This window comes from Drosophila willistoni (assembly GCF_018902025.1).
Source record: "Drosophila willistoni isolate 14030-0811.24 chromosome 2R unlocalized genomic scaffold, UCI_dwil_1.1 Seg167, whole genome shotgun sequence".
Taxonomy (NCBI): domain Eukaryota; kingdom Metazoa; phylum Arthropoda; class Insecta; order Diptera; family Drosophilidae; genus Drosophila; species Drosophila willistoni.
In genome coordinates, this window is record NW_025814050.1 from 1 (window position 1) to 16,788 (window position 16,788).

The 16,788-nt window shown below is 36.1% G+C and overlaps 7 protein-coding genes across 7 annotated transcripts; 3 read left to right on the top strand and 4 right to left on the bottom strand.

The window, feature by feature from the left end:
* Positions 1 to 844: 844 nt before the first annotated feature.
* On the bottom strand, positions 845 to 14,459 carry LOC26529552 (histone H1-like). The gene is made up of 3 exons (XM_047010869.1): positions 14,388 to 14,459; positions 8,600 to 8,778; positions 845 to 1,511 (listed from the first exon to the last, which is right to left on the bottom strand). The coding sequence occupies exons 1-3, from the start codon at positions 14,408 to 14,410 to the stop codon at positions 946 to 948; spliced, it is 768 nt and encodes a 255-aa protein (XP_046866825.1). The 5' UTR covers positions 14,411 to 14,459; the 3' UTR covers positions 845 to 945.
* Positions 1,825 to 2,265, top strand: LOC124460325 (histone H4). The gene has a single exon (XM_047010870.1). The coding sequence runs from the start codon at positions 1,883 to 1,885 to the stop codon at positions 2,192 to 2,194; it is 312 nt and encodes a 103-aa protein (XP_046866826.1). The 5' UTR covers positions 1,825 to 1,882; the 3' UTR covers positions 2,195 to 2,265.
* LOC6637456 (histone H2A) lies at positions 2,668 to 3,168 on the bottom strand. The gene has a single exon (XM_002060595.4). It carries the CDS (start codon positions 3,111 to 3,113, stop codon positions 2,739 to 2,741), a length of 375 nt encoding a protein of 124 aa, XP_002060631.3. The 5' UTR covers positions 3,114 to 3,168; the 3' UTR covers positions 2,668 to 2,738.
* On the top strand, positions 3,317 to 3,801 carry LOC6653656 (histone H2B). The gene has a single exon (XM_002075952.4). It carries the CDS (start codon positions 3,377 to 3,379, stop codon positions 3,746 to 3,748), a length of 372 nt encoding a protein of 123 aa, XP_002075988.1. The 5' UTR covers positions 3,317 to 3,376; the 3' UTR covers positions 3,749 to 3,801.
* On the bottom strand, positions 4,107 to 5,019 carry LOC6653431 (histone H1). Its single transcript, XM_002075754.4, has one exon. It carries the CDS (start codon positions 4,964 to 4,966, stop codon positions 4,199 to 4,201), a length of 768 nt encoding a protein of 255 aa, XP_002075790.2. The 5' UTR covers positions 4,967 to 5,019; the 3' UTR covers positions 4,107 to 4,198.
* On the top strand, positions 6,883 to 7,308 carry LOC6646699 (histone H4). The gene has a single exon (XM_002069317.4). It carries the CDS (start codon positions 6,926 to 6,928, stop codon positions 7,235 to 7,237), a length of 312 nt encoding a protein of 103 aa, XP_002069353.1. The 5' UTR covers positions 6,883 to 6,925; the 3' UTR covers positions 7,238 to 7,308.
* LOC6646736 (histone H2A) lies at positions 7,712 to 8,201 on the bottom strand. Its single transcript, XM_002069318.4, has one exon. The coding sequence runs from the start codon at positions 8,155 to 8,157 to the stop codon at positions 7,783 to 7,785; it is 375 nt and encodes a 124-aa protein (XP_002069354.1). The 5' UTR covers positions 8,158 to 8,201; the 3' UTR covers positions 7,712 to 7,782.
* Positions 14,460 to 16,788: the final 2,329 nt, after the last annotated feature.

Genomic DNA, 16,788 nt, shown 5'->3' on the forward strand with positions numbered 1-16,788 from the left:
TCGCTCATAAATATATTTATCCAGAAAGCGATGCACAAAAAAAATGTATAAATTGAAGACGCACTAATGGTGGCATTTGTTAAAAGTGAATTGTGTTTTGTGAAATTTAAATTATTGAATTTGAAGTGAGAAATGCCGCCAAAAACTAGTGGAAAAGCAGCCAGAAGGCTGGCAAGGCTCAAAAGAACATCACCAGATGACAAAAGAAGAAGCGCAAGCGTAAGGAGAGCTATGCTATTTACATTTACAAAGTGTTAAAGCAAGTCCACCCAGACACTGGTATTTCTTCAAAAGCAATGAGCATAATGAATAGCTTTGTAAACGATATTTTGAACGTATTGCTGCTGAGGCCTCCCGCTTGGCCCACTACAATAAGAGGTCGACCATCACCAGTCGCGAAATCCAAACGGCTGTTCGTTTGCTTTTGCCGGGTGAGCTTGCTAAGCACGCTGTTAGTGAGGGAACAAAAGCTGTCACCAAGTATACCAGCTCAAAATAAAATGTCCCTAGCTTAAACACACGCTTCCTATTAAAAAAAAGGCCCTTTTCAGGGCCACAATTTATATTAAAAAGAATTAAGATATTTTTAATGGATATTGCAAAATACATGCAGCCAGTGGTAATGTGGATAAAAATCATTGTTGTTATTTTTATTTTAACCATTTCTGTTTATTGCAAGGCTAAACTGAAAAAAAAAATGCACCTACATTAAATCAAAAAGACTCGTACAATATAAATATCTGTGTATGTTGCTAATATGTACATACGTATGTATGAATGTATGTAAATTACATATTTGTAATTTTTAGAAAATTTGAATTTTTTTTTCTCTTGTTATATGAAATTGTAGCCCTGAGAAGGGCTGTGTTTAAATAAAATTTTAGATTTTCGTATTCGATATCTAAAATTTTTTCAATATTACGATTGCAATAAAGTATTAATTATTTACTTCTTGCTAGCAGTTGTCTTGGCTTTTGGCTTCTTGACGGTAGCAGCAGCAGCTGCCTTTTTGGTTGCCTTTTTTGGTTTAGCCGATGATACGGCAACTGTTTTAGCTTTTGGCTTAGTTGAACTCGACTTAGATTTCGATGCGACAGGTTTGGATTTTACAGTTCCTGTTTTCTTAGCATCCTTTACCTTTACCTTTTGACTTTTCTTTTTCTCGGCTGTCTTTTTGGTTGCGACTGCCTTTTTGGCCTTTGGTTTCTTATCAACAGAGCCAGCACCAGTTATTTTTTTGCTACCGATTGCTTTCTTTTTAGCTGCTGCTGATTGAGTTACCTTTTTCGGTTTGCTTTTCTTTTCTACAGAGGCAACCTTTGGCTTCGGTTCCTTTTTAGCGGCAGCAGACAGTTTAAATGAACCAGAGGCACCCTTTCCTTTTGTTTGGATCAGTTTACCATTTCCGACAGCTGACTTTAAGTACCTCTTGATAAATGGTGCAAGTTTCTGGGCATCGCACTTGTATGTGGCACTAATATATTTTTTGATTGCCAGTAGTGAGGAGCCACCACGTTCCTTTAAGTTTTTAATCAAAGCGTCTACCACCAGTCGATTTTCGAGCAGTTTGCTTAGTACGAGCCATGTTTTCACTACACTTTTTTTTTTTTTATGTTCACTCTTCACTGTTCAAAACACAATAAACAAGCCAGCTCGTTTGGTGCCTGCTTTTATAGCAAAATCAGGGTGGGTTAGAAAGAGGAAGAGAGAAAAACATTCGCGTTCACTTTCTGACGAAGCATCTGAGCGAGATGCAACATATTTCTTACTCTCTCGTGTTTTCTTGATTTTTGGTATAAATAGAAGCGATGGCAACACATACAGCATTAGTTTATTTCTGACTCTTGTGCAGTGCGTTTATAGTGAAAAGTGAAAAATAAAAATGACTGGTCGTGGCAAAGGTGGAAAAGGATTGGGAAAGGGTGGTGCTAAGCGTCATCGTAAAGTATTGCGTGATAATATTCAAGGTATCACGAAGCCCGCTATCCGCCGTTTGGCTCGTCGTGGCGGTGTGAAGCGAATTTCTGGTCTTATCTATGAGGAAACTCGTGGTGTCCTAAAGGTATTTCTTGAAAATGTAATCCGCGATGCAGTAACCTACACGGAACATGCCAAAAGGAAGACAGTCACTGCGATGGATGTTGTATACGCATTGAAGAGACAGGGCCGCACTCTTTATGGATTCGGTGGTTAAAATATTTATAAACACCAAAATGTATTAACTACAAATTATGCCCTTCAAAAAATCGGTCCTTTTCAGGACCACTAAAGTTATTAATCAAAAGAGAAAAGAAAAAAATAGTATGTGTTCTTGTTTTATCAATTTTAAATTTTATAATAAAAAAAATAAAACCGGTTTAATAATCATTTGAGTTTATACATATGTATATACATGTACAAAAATTAATAAAATTATTATTAAAAAAAAACAACAAAACACAAAGAATTTATACACAAAATCTCCATATTTTTAGTTGCACAAGAACCGAATCTACAATAAACAAACAAATATATTGAATATGTACATATCTCTAATGTAAATAAATAAAGCAAATTGTCACATATGCACATATACATAGATTCCGTAAGGCTCTCCTTACACATACACATACAATTTATATGCATGGATGGAAAACTGTATTAATTTCTTTTAATTTTTTGGTCGTCCTGAAAAGGACGGTTGTTTATGTTTGTTGTATGTACAAAGTTGTATTATTTTAAAGCAAGTATTAATTGGTTTAAGCCTTCTTTTCGGTTTTCTTGGGCAGCAGTACAGCCTGAATGTTGGGTAGCACACCACCCTGTGCAATGGTTACGCCAGAAAGCAATTTGTTTAATTCCTCATCGTTGCGAATGGCCAATTGTAGATGACGAGGTATAATTCTGGTCTTTTTGTTGTCTCGTGCAGCATTACCAGCCAACTCAAGAACTTCAGCCGCCAAATATTCCATAACAGCAGCCAAATATACTGGAGCGCCAGCACCAACACGCTCGGCATAATTTCCTTTACGGAGTAAACGGTGAATACGGCCAACAGGAAACTGGAGCCCAGCTCGGTTCGAGCGAGACTTTGCCTTTCCCTTCACTTTGTCACCTTTACCACGACCAGACATATTAGAATTTTTTTTTTTTTTTCTGTTTTACACACTGTTCACTTTTCACACACAAATGTTGATGTTGATGTGGTACATTGTCGTTTTATTTATACCTTTTCCAAAGACACACTCGCTCAACTAGGGGTTGATACTCAATAAATATATTTATCCAGAAAGCGATGCACAAAAAAAATGTATAAATTGAAGACGCACTAATGGTGGCATTTGTTAAAAGTGAATTGTGTTTTGTGAAATTTAAATTATTGAATTTGAAGTGAGAAATGCCGCCAAAAACTAGTGGAAAAGCAGCCAAGAAGGCTGGCAAGGCTCAAAAGAACATCACCAAGAATGACAAAAAGAAGAAGCGCAAGCGTAAGGAGAGCTATGCTATTTACATTTACAAAGTGTTAAAGCAAGTCCACCCAGACACTGGTATTTCTTCAAAAGCAATGAGCATAATGAATAGCTTTGTAAACGATATTTTTGAACGTATTGCTGCTGAGGCCTCCCGCTTGGCCCACTACAATAAGAGGTCGACCATCACCAGTCGCGAAATCCAAACGGCTGTTCGTTTGCTTTTGCCGGGTGAGCTTGCTAAGCACGCTGTTAGTGAGGGAACAAAAGCTGTCACCAAGTATACCAGCTCAAAATAAAAATGTCCCTAGCTTAAACACACGCTTCCTATTAAAAAAAAGGCCCTTTTCAGGGCCACAATTTTATATTAAAAAAAGAATTAAGATATTTTTAATGGATATTGCAAAATACATGCAGCCAGTGGTAATGTGGATAAAAATCATTGTTGTTATTTTTATTTTAACCATTTCTGTTTATTGCAAGGCTAAACTGAAAAAAAAATGCACCTACATTAAATCAAAAAGACTCGTACAATATTAATATCTGTGTATGTTGCTAATATGTACATACGTATGTATGAATGTATGTAAATTACATATTTGTAATTTTTAGAAAATTTGAAATTTTTTTTTCTCTTGTTATATGGAATTGTAGCCCTGAGAAGGGCTGTGTTTAAATAAAATTTTAGATTTTCGTATTCGATATCTAAAATTGTTTCAAGATTACGATTGCAATAAAGTATTAATTATTTACTTCTTGCTAGCAGTTGTCTTGGCTTTTGGCTTCTTGACGGTAGCAGCAGCAGCTGCCTTTTTGGTTGCCTTTTTTGGTTTAGCCGATGATACGGCAACTGTTTTAGCTTTTGGCTTAGTTGAACTCGACTTAGATTTCGATGCGACAGGTTTGGATTTTACAGTTCCTGTTTTCTTAGCATCCTTTACCTTTACCTTTTCACTTTTCTTTTTCTCGGCTGTCTTTTTGGTTGCGACTGCCTTTTTGGCCTTTGGTTTCTTATCAACAGAGCCAGCACCAGTTATTTTTTTGCTACCGATTGCTTTCTTTTTAGCTGCTGCTGATTGAGTTACCTTTTTCGGTTTGCTTTTCTTTTCTACAGAGGCAACCTTTGGCTTCGGTTCCTTTTTAGCGGCAGCAGACAGTTTAAATGAACCAGAGGCACCCTTTCCTTTTGTTTGGATCAGTTTACCATTTCCGACAGCTGACTTTAAGTACCTCTTGATAAATGGTGCAAGTTTCTGGGCATCGCACTTGTATGTGGCACTAATATATTTTTTGATTGCCAGTAGTGAGGAGCCACCACGTTCCTTTAAGTTTTTAATCGAAGCGTCTACCATTTGTTGAGTTGGTGGATGCGATGGTGGAGCAGTTGATTTTTTGGCCTTTGTTGACGACGCTGCCGATGTTTTTTTGGCAGCCACCTTCTTATCAACTGATGCCGTTGCTGGTGCTGTTGGGCCAGCCACAGGAGATGCTGATGTTGCTGCTACTGAATCAGACATTATACACTTTATTATCAAACAAATATATATCACCAAATACACTTTTAAATATAATGATTGTATGAAAATTTCGCTATGACATAGGCCCTCATTCAAATGAGAATCGAGGAGGACGGCCGTATGAACATGTCTTTGGTATTGGACGATTAAAATGTTTTAGTTTTGTTAAATAGTGCTCGTATATTGCTGTTTTCACTCTTAATAATAACAAAATTTATAAAAATTATTTTCTCACAATATTAATAATTGTTGTAGAATTTATATTCCAATATTTTTTTATATATAATTTCATGGATTCATTTTGAATAGGCAATCAAATTTCAACTATATGTATTACAGAATGCAATTTTCCCATGTAACCCTACATAAAAAATAGAAAAAATCAAAATTTTAAAAAAATTATTCATTTGTTATAAAATTTCAACAATTTACTTTAGATAATAATCAAAAAATTTAGAGTTATATAATTTATTCATATTCTAAAATTGTATTGTAATTGACTCTATGCGGTGAAAAATTACCAATTTTGCAAAGTGCATGCAATATTAGTTTTTGGTATTGAAAAAATAAAAATATTTATTAAAAAGAAATCAAAAAATTAATATTTATATAATTGTTTTTTTAATTAACTTTATTATTTAATTTGTTGCTAATGCCATAAACAGTGTGCTAAAATTTAAACTATTATAATTATTCCTGTTAGTAGAACCATCAATTGAAGAAATTTGTATACACTTTTTTTGTTAGCTAACAGGCAAAATAATAATACAATAAATAATTATTAATCATTTAAAAATCTTGCTAAGCCTAACAATTAAACTAAACGTGTAGGATGGAAAAAATTATTTTTTTTATTTTATTTTAATTTAGGTAATTTAAAAATCCAATATTGATTTTTATGCTTTTTATATTTATTATAAATTAATGTTGTGTCCTTGCGCTTTTTGATTAGTATATACAAAATCAAAATTGATTAAGTTCAAATCGATCTGTATATAAATGTCAGACCTTTAAAAATATAAACAAAAATGATTGAATATTAAAGCTGGATATCTATATGACTAGTACATAACCATTATATGCCCAATATAACGGTTTTATAATAATTAAATGACATATATAATATATTTATACTCATAACCGAATAAAACACATTGAATAATAAATCAAGTTTAATTAAGAAAATAATAATCTCAATATCGACATGACTAGTTTGTGGTCCTGAAAAGGACCGATTTGTATTAAAAATGCGCTTTGCGTTAAAATTGTGTTCGAAATAGTTACTCTGACGGTAACTACACGAGTAGATTTAATTTAAGCACGCTCGCCTCGAATACGTCTGGCTAGTTGAATATCCTTAGGCATTATGGTCACTCGTTTGGCATGGATTGCACACAAGTTAGTATCTTCAAATAGGCCAACCAAATAGGCTTCGCTAGCTTCTTGTAAAGCCATAACTGCAGAACTCTGGAAACGCAAGTCGGTTTTAAAGTCCTGAGCGATTTCACGCACTAAACGCTGGAATGGCAATTTGCGAATGAGCAGTTCTGTGCTCTTCTGGTAACGACGGATTTCACGGAGGGCAACAGTACCGGGACGGTAACGATGTGGTTTCTTTAGGTGTAAAGACTCCGGTTGCTTTTCGAGCAGTTTGCTTAGTACGAGCCATGTTTTCACTACACTTTTTTTTTTTTTTATGTTCACTCTTCACTGTTCAAAACACAATAAACAAGCCAGCTCGTTTGGTGCCTGCTTTTATAGCAAAATCAGGGTGGGTTAGAAAGAGGAAGAGAGAAAAACATTCGCGTTCACTTTCTGACGAAGCATCTGAGCGAGATGCAACATATTTCTTACTCTCTCGTGTTTTCTTGATTTTTGGTATAAATAGAAGCGATGGCAACACATTATTTATTTCTGACTCTTGTGCAGTGCGTTTATAGTGAAAAGTGAAAAATAAAAATGACTGGTCGTGGCAAAGGTGGAAAAGGATTGGGAAAGGGTGGTGCTAAGCGTCATCGTAAAGTATTGCGTGATAATATTCAAGGTATCACGAAGCCCGCTATCCGCCGTTTGGCTCGTCGTGGCGGTGTGAAGCGAATTTCTGGTCTTATCTATGAGGAAACTCGTGGTGTCCTAAAGGTATTTCTTGAAAATGTAATCCGCAATGCAGTAACCTACACGGAACATGCCAAAAGGAAGACAGTCACTGCGATGGATGTTGTATATGCATTGAAGAGACAGGGCCGCACTCTTTATGGATTCGGTGGTTAAAATATTTATAAACACCAAAATGTATTAACTACAAATTATGCCCTTCAAAAAATCGGTCCTTTTCAGGACCACTAAAGTTATTAATCAAAAGAGAAAAGAAAAAAATAGTATGTGTTCTTGTTTTATCAATTTTAAATTTTATAATAAAAAAAATAAAACCGGTTTAATAATCATTTGAGTTTATACATATGTATATACATGTACAAAAATTAATAAAATTATTATTAAAAAAAAAACAACAAAACACAAAGAATTTATACACAAAATCTCCATATTTTTAGTTGCACAAGAACCGAATCTACAATAAACAAACAAATATATTGAATATGTACATATCTCTAATGTAAATAAATAAAGCAAATTGTCACATATGCACATATACATAGATTCCGTAAGGCTCTCCTTACACATACACATACAATTTATATGCATGGATGGAAAACTGTATTAATTTCTTTTAATTTTTTGGTCGTCCTGAAAAGGACGGTTGTTTATGTTTGTTGTATGTACAAAGTTGTATTATTTTAAAGCAAGTATTAATTGATTTAAGCCTTCTTTTTGGTTTTCTTGGGCAGCAGTACAGCCTGAATGTTGGGTAGCACACCACCCTGTGCAATGGTTACGCCAGAAAGCAATTTGTTTAATTCCTCATCGTTGCGAATGGCCAATTGTAGATGACGAGGTATAATTCTGGTCTTTTTGTTGTCTCGTGCAGCATTACCAGCCAACTCAAGAACTTCAGCCGCCAAATATTCCATAACAGCAGCCAAATATACTGGAGCGCCAGCACCAACACGCTCGGCATAATTTCCTTTACGGAGTAAACGGTGAATACGGCCAACAGGAAACTGGAGCCCAGCTCGGTTCGAGCGAGACTTTGCCTTTCCCTTCACTTTGCCACCTTTACCACGACCAGACATATTAGAATTTTTTTTTTTTTTCTGTTTTACACACTGTTCACTTTTCACACACAAATGTTGATGTTGATGTGGTACATTGTCGTTTTATTTATACCTTTTCCAACGACACACTCGCTCAACTAGGGGTTGATACTCAATAAATATATTTATCCAGTAAATTGTATAAATTGAAGACGCACTCATGGTGGCATTTGTTAAAAGTGAATTGTGTTTTGTGAAATTTAAATTATTGAATTTGAAGTGAGAAATGCCGCCAAAAACTAGTGGAAAAGCAGCCAAGACAGTTTAAATGAACCAGAGGCACCCTTTCCTTTTGTTTGGATCAGTTTACCATTTCCGACAGCTGACTTTAAGTACCTCTTGATAAATGGTGCAAGTTTCTGGGCATCGCACTTGTATGTGGCACTAATATATTTTTTGATTGCCAGTAGTGAGGAGCCACCACGTTCCTTTAAGTTTTTAATCGAAGCGTCTACCATTTGTTGAGTTGGTGGATGCGATGGTGGAGCAGTTGATTTTTTGGCCTTTGTTGACGACGCTGCCGATGTTTTTTTGGCAGCCACCTTCTTATCAACTGATGCCGTTGCTGGTGCTGTTGGGCCAGCCACAGGAGATGCTGATGTTGCTGCTACTGAATCAGACATTATACACTTTATTATCAAACAAATATATATCACCAAATACACTTTTAAATATAATGATTGTATGAAAATTTTGAATTGAATTTGAATTTATTTGTCTCTTGGTATGGTATGGTTTAGTACAAATACATATGGTACCTATATTATGGTTTAGTCTTGGTGGACAAGGCCAAGCTAACTTATTTTAAGATTTTGTTATTTTTGCCCTGCGCTTTCGGCTTATCGGGGCTTTTGATTTGAAACATAGTTAATTTAGTTTTCATTTCTTCTCATTGTTTATGTAATTAGATATTTTTATATATATGCATCAGGAAAAAAACCCATATTGAGCTTTAAAAAAAAACCTGTTAATTTTATGGTATAGTGTGGGCTTAAGTCTAACTTACAACTACTTAATACTATTAAGGAACTTGGTTACTATAAACTACTTAAGAACTACTATTTACAGAGGTACAGGTATATTAGGTACGTTGAGCAAATTAATGACAGACCATTTGTTTATTGATTTACATTATAAGTAAGTCGATTTGGGTTTAATGATAGTTGTTTCCTATGGTAGAAAATAAGATTTTTGTTTAGATCATAAATTATTCCAATTTCTTTTAAGTGATTTATATGTTTTATGGTTAGGTGGTGAGGAGAGAAACTATCTGGGAGTCTCGTCTGGGATACTGCATCTGAGATTAAGGAGTTTGTGTTATTTTGATTATTTTCTAGGAAATTCTCTATTATTTTAAATATGTGGGCGTCAACCCGTTTGGTCTTAGTTCTAGCATATAGCGCTTTGTTTGAGATATAGTTACGTGTGATAGGGTCTCTAGATGTACTACCCAAGGCCCAACGAAGAACTCTTCTCTCAAAGAGGCGAAGATCTTCCATTTGCCTGGATTTGATGTTAAACCAAGCAACTTGTCCGTATGTTAGAATGGGCTGTATAAGTTTTTTATATATAAGGGAGGATGTTTTTATAAATTCAGGCTTTGGATTAATGTGATTTAACTTTAGTGGCCTGAATATCTGGTAGATTTTGCTAATTTGACATTTTGCCCTTTTTAGGCTTTGCTCTATGTGATTTTTAAAGTTTAACTTTTGGTCGTATATTATGCCCAGGTATTTTAGTTCAGATTTTATTTCTACCTGGATATTTCCATTGATATATATTTTTGGTATGAAGTTTCGAGCGTTTTGGTAAATATCTGATAGTTTGGGACCTTTAAATATGCAACATTCGCATTTGCCGGTGTTGAGTTTTAAGCGCCATTTTACGAAATATCTACAAAGCTTATCTAGATATTTATTTAGGTCAATTTCTGCCCTAGCTATTCTTGCTGACGAAGCCAACAATAGGATATCATCTGCATACACTAGAGGTTGCACACAAGCAGTTGAAGTCGAGTTGGGGTTTCTGGTAAAAGGAGGCATATCTGCTAGATATATATTATAAAGGATGGGAGCTAACAAAGACCCTTGAGGCACACCAGCGGTTATTGAGCGGGTGAGTGACCGATCTACGCCATCTGTGCTGCAGACAAAGAAGGATCGTTGTGTCAGATAACTGTATATAATTCGAGTAATATTATGGTTAAAATGAAAAATATTATTCATTTTATATATTAAGCCGTTCGTCCAAACTGTATCGAAGGCTTTTTCAAAATCTAGTGCACAGGCGATGGTGGCTCGCTTATGTGATAGATTATTGTAGATAAAATTGTTTGCTACAGCCAGAGAGTGGTTTGTGGATGAGGATTCCCTAAAGCCAAACTGTGAGTTTTGAAGAATTTGATTAATTTCTATATGGTTTATTTTTTCCATTAACATTTTTTCGAAAAGTTGACTTATTGAGGAGAGGATTGATATGGGCCTGTACCCCTGGAGGTTATTAGGGTTTGCTTTGGGTTTACGAATTGGTACTACTCTGGCACACTTCCAAGTGAAGGGAAAGTATCCACAATTATAGCAATGGTTGAAAATAGCTGCGATATGTTTTAATACTAATATATTGCATCTTTTTAGGAGGAAGTTACTAGTCCCATCTGGTCTTAACGTTTTCTTATTGTTCTTGGATCTTAACCATTCAAAAAGCTGGTCGGCATTCGTGAAACCAAGTTCGGCAGCACCTTGCCAGTTACCTTCCGCGTTCTGAGAAGGACTGAAGTAATGTATATAATGAGCAGATGTCTGACCTACGCCAAATTGTCTTGATACCTGATGATCAATACGGTTTGTGTGTCGTCTAACGGCTTCATTAGTTGTCCTTGTGTCATTTTGTTTGTGTACCCTTTCGAAAGCAGATTGTGAAGTTATTCTAGGGCTAGTGGTAATATCTATTTCCTGTTGCCCAGTACTCGAGAGTTGTATGTCACTACCCAGCTGGTCTAGTTGATTTGATTCACATAGGTTCTTTACACAAATATTTTTTGCCTGTAGATTTATAATACGTTGCTCTATGTATTTGATGTTACTGAGTTGAATATTTTTTATATCGGTTGATAGTTGGGCTATTAAAATGCGGATTTGTGTTGTTTGCTCAGTGGAGAGGTGTTGTTGTTGTCTGAAAAGGAGACGCCTAAGACATCGTCTTTGCTTTATTTGATTTAGGCAGATATTGGTCAAGCGGACTATTTTGTTTGGTTTTGAGGGATCGATAGTTATTTTAGGTATGGCGGTGTGGGTATTAAGTGCTTCGTTTATTGCATAGTTGAAATTTTGTAAATGTACATCTATCTCGGACGGACTTTGGTTAATAGATTTCGGAAAAGGTCTTATGTTTCTTAATAAAATTGTATTCCACATCAGAGTGTCTATTCTGTTAAAGTCATAAATTAATTTTGGATTTGTGTGTAGCAGATGATGTATGTCTAGCTGTATGTCTAGTTTTATACCGAAATGATCGGAAGTGAAACCTTTAACAGTTTTACAAGTCTGATCCATGGCTATAGGGAGCGCCGTTGAGCAGATAAAGAAATCTATGGAGCTATGCCTGCTACTGCTCCTATTATTTGGTCGTGTGGGCTCTGTACTAGGGATAATAGTGAGGCTGGGTTGTGTTAGTGCCCATCGGTATAGTGTATTGCCATCAGCATTCAAATGGTTTAACCTATGCGTTGGGATGTTCCAGCTGGGATGTTTTGCGTTTAGATCGCAACCGATGATAATGGGTGTGTTATTCGAGTATTGGCTTAGACGATTGATCAGGGAGTTTAAATCACTTTCGTAAAGACGCTCATATGGGCGTTTGTAAAGTGAGACTAGAATGATTTTGTGGTTTGCATTTTGAGAATCCAGGTATGATATTTCGATTGCCACCGCTTCGATATATCGTAGGGGCTGGATTTCTATTTTTTTGTATTGCACTCCGTTTCGTACACATATGGCGACAGAGGTGCCGAGATTTGGGGACTGGGAAGATTGCTGTTGTGCTGCTCTAGTATGTGTAGCTGGTATCAGCTGGCGGATGAATTGATAGTGCGTAAGCAATGGCGAGTGTCTTGAGCTTAGACGATGTTCGGCTATAAGCATTACGTCAGGCTTATGCAGGCTAATAAATTGGTCGAATTCATGTCTCTTTTGGAGGTACACGATTGAGTTTACATTTTGAAATATGCATTTAAAGGGAGTCATGATGATTGTGACATTTGGACAAGAAATTCTAGTAATATTTGTTGTTTTTGTTTTATTGGGTCAGCATTTGCATGTGTTACTGAGGCATATTTTTTAGATATGCTTTGTATGATTTCAAAGCAGGATAGGATGTCCTTGCCAATGCTTCAAGTGCATCGTCATTGAGTTTTTGAAAAGAAAACACGTTTGTATGAGGTTCTACTGTTAGATTTTTGGGTTTAATTTTAGGGTTTGCTGGTTTTTTGTTTTGAAGGACTGACGCATATGATGCAGTGTTTTTGGATAATGAATTTTTTGCATTTTGTAGGGTTCGGTTTACATGTTGGATGGACGTTTGTTGTTTTTTTTTAAGTGCCTCCATTCGGGCTATTCGGACAGGGCATATTTTGGCATTGGCGGTATGTTGCCCGCTACAGTTAACGCATTGTGTTTTATTTTCTTCGGACGGACTTTCTGATTTTGTAATTTTGCAGTTGCCAGGCTCATGCTTCTCTGTACACTTGACGCAACGGTATTGCATTTCGCAGTTGCTGGCGGTGTGTGTGAAACGCTGGCATTTGTAGCATTGTTTTATTTCGTTTGAATTGGGCTTTAAATTTTCAATTACAATCCGGCAGTTTAATAGGGTTCTAATGCTATAGATTTGTTTGATATTCTCGGATTTAGCAAACTGTACTAGCCAGAGACTCTTTTTAAATGGCTTCACCGATATTATCTTTTGCTCAGGTAAGCAAGACATTAGGGCTGATTGTATTTCTTGTGCCTCATATACTGTCTGAGGTAGTTTCTAGATTGAAAACTTGTATGTGCATGAGATTTTTATTTATTACATTAATGGTAAACTTTTGATCTGGTATGAATTTGCTCAACTTACCGACAATTTCTTTTGCATTTTGGTTATATATAGCTATTATTGGTATTTGCGTTTTGATGCTTGTGTTCGCTTCACCGGGAGGTGCTGCTGGTGTACTGTTATGTTCTATCACTGCTTTGGAAGCCGCTTTAGATGAGGTTGCAGTGTCCTGGTTTCCTTTATTTCCTGATCCTACTGGTCTTGGCGATGCTGCTGCCCCGCCTTGCTTTGCCAGTAAATCCTGATTGTCAATTTCCATTGAATCAGCCGTGTTTGATGACGGCTTTTCTTTCCTATTGGCTCGTCCAGACTTTCCCTTAGCTGTCTGTTTAGCCTTCTTTAGGGCGGGAAAATCAGTTTCTGAGTCTGAATCTGAAGCTTCTTCGGACTCTTCATCAGGAGAAAATAGCGATGCATATTTATTCCCAATTAATTGTTTAATATTAGACGATATGCCGAGTTTTTTGTGTTGATTTTTGATGTTTTGCGCATGCTGTTGTTGTTTGAGTAGCTGCTGATATTGCTGCTGCGATTGTTGTAGTTGTTGTTGACTTTGTTGTAGTTGTTGTTGAGTTTGCTGAAGCTGTTGTTAAGTTTGTAGATGTTGTTGTTGAATTAGCTGTATTTGTTGTTGCATTTGTTGTATTTGTATTTGGGGCGCATCGGTTTCGAGTCTGGCTTGGTCATGTTCTTCTTGTAATATTTTTTTACTTTCTAAATAGTCACTCTCGGACGAGTAAGGAGATGAGGAGATTTCACAATGTTTGCGTTTGTCCCCCCCCTTTTCGTCATCAGTAGTATCGTCGGTTTCCATTTTAATGTTTTTTTGATATCTCACATGGGACGGCAACTTTTGCACACCAGGGTTTGCTCTGGAAGGGGGGGGGGGGTTTCCACACAAGCTTTTTGTTCAATTTTATTTTTTGATTCTTCTTGTTCTTTTACTTTCAGTTTATTCATTACACTCACGGTAACGTAGGCCGGAGGCTACTTATCGTAGTCTCTCCAATTAGATATTTAGATTGTTTTTCACACTGTCCAATTGGACTTTTTTTTTTTTTCTCTCCCTTCTCTTTTATAGTTAATAATGTGTTGTTCACTGCTAAGAAAGTGATGTTGCTGCTACTGAATCAGACATTATACACTTTATTATCAAACAAATATATATCACCAAATACACTTTTAAATATAATGATTGTATGAAAATTGAATTTGAATTTGAATTTATTTGTCTCTTGGTATGGTATGGTTTAGTACAAATACATATGGTACTTATATTATGGTTTAGTCTTGGTGGACAAGGTCAAGCTAACTTATTTTAAGATTTTGTTATTTTTGCCCTGCCCTTTCAGCTTATCGGGGCTTTTGATTTGAAACATAGTTAATTTAGTTTTCATTTCTTCTCATTGTTTATGTAATTAGATATTTTTATATATATGCATCAGGAAAAAACCCATATTGAGCTTTAAAAAAAACCTGTTAATTTTATGGTATAGTGTGGGTGAATAGGGATTCCGGGAGAAGGAAAATAACCCAATCTTCATTCGTTGAATTCAAAATATGAACTGATTTTATTTACTAAAGTACGGAGTTTATATAGGAAATCTTAGGCTCTAGTAGGTAACAATTGTTCTTAAGGAGATCTTATTCTAGTACAACTCACACCCACGCATTCGGGGGTTGAAAAATTATTATTATTTTGGGCACGGCGTCGGCCACTTGACATCCTGCCGTCGTGATCGTTTGGGTTAGTTTACAATTACAAGTGTTTTTCCCACAACGCGTGTGGCTGATTGTAATTCTAGTCATATGCTAGGTTAGTTGTTTGTGCCAAAGTACAGTTGTATTATATTTTCTTTAGTGCATCTGATTTGGTGAAGCCGCTTCAGATGAACACGATGTTTATTCTTAAACATTCTGCGAAGGGCAGCCAAATGGGACGTTTTGGAATTTATTTGTGTAGTATGTAATTAGTTTTTTATTTAAGCGACCTTTAAATTGTTAGAAAACCATGCTTTGCCTCCGCTCGCCTCTCCTTAAACTCGTTCGAACTCCGCTCGCCTCTCCGATCTGCTCCTGCGGCCACCTGGCACCATCCTTTTCGTCTCTGAAACTATGTTGTTGCTCTTCTGCTAACGTGTTGCCTCTTTGCAAATATTTCATTGCTCTTCTGCTGTCCTTTGTTGGCTAATTGCAACTGTTTCATTGCTCTGCTGCTGATCTTTGTTGCCTACTTGCAACTACATACAGCGTTTGCAACGATATTAGTGTACATATACACTGCCGAAATTACTACAGTTGCTCCACTAGCCAAACTGCCTTTAAGATCGGTTAAAAACTCTCCCGCCGCTGAAGATACTACAGTTGCTCCACTAGCCAAACTGCCTTTAAATTCAGACGCACGCATTTTTTATTTATTAAGCAATAATATTTTGCTTTAATTTTATACTCTGTCTCTTACCACTGGTGGGGGAAAACAAGAGTTTTTTATTTTGCTACCTTTATCTGATCTTATCATAAGAATTCAGACCTTAAGGAGCTGATTGAACCTCTGAGTCTCTTACCACTGGTGGGGGAAAACTACAGAGTTCTTTTTTATCGAAGGACCAAACATGATCGATCCGGCTCGAAGGACCAAAATGAATAGGGATTCCGGGAGAAGGAAAATAACCCAATCTTCATTCGTTGAATTCAAAATATGAACTCATTTTATTTACTAAAGTACGGAGTTTATATAGGAAATCTTAGGCTCTAGTAGGTAACAATTGTTCTTAAGGAGATCTTATTCTAGTACAACTCACACCCACGCATTCGGGGGTTGAAAAATTATTATTATTTTGGGCACGGCGTCGGCCACTTGACATCCTGCCGTCGTGATCGTTTGGGTTAGTTTACAATTACAAGTGTTTTTCCCACAACGCGTGTGGCTGATTGTAATTCTAGTCATATGCTAGGTTAGTTGTTTGTGCCAAAGTACAGTTGTATTATATTTTCTTTAGTGCATCTGATTTGGTGAAGCCGCTTCAGATGAACACGATGTTTATTCTTAAACAGTGGGCTTAAGTCTAACTTACAACTACTTAATACTATTAAGGAACTTGGTTACTATAAACTACTTAAGAACTACTATTTACAGAGGTACAGGTATATTAGGTACGTTGAGCAAATTAATGACAGACCATTTGTTTATTGATTTACATTATAAGTAAGTCGATTTGGGTTTAATGATAGTTGTTTCCTATGGTAGAAAATAAGATTTTTGTTTAGATCATAAATTATTCCAATTTCTTTTAAGTGATTTATATGTTTTATGGTTAGGTGGTGAGGAGAGAAACTATCTGGGAGTCTCGTCTGGGATACTGCATCTGAGATTAAGGAGTTTGTGTTATTTTGATTATTTTCTAGGAAATTCTCTATTATTTTAAATATGTGGGCGTCAACCCGTTTGGTCTTAGTTCTAGCATATAGCGCTTTGTTTGAGATATAGTTACGTGTGATAGGGTCTCTAGATGTACT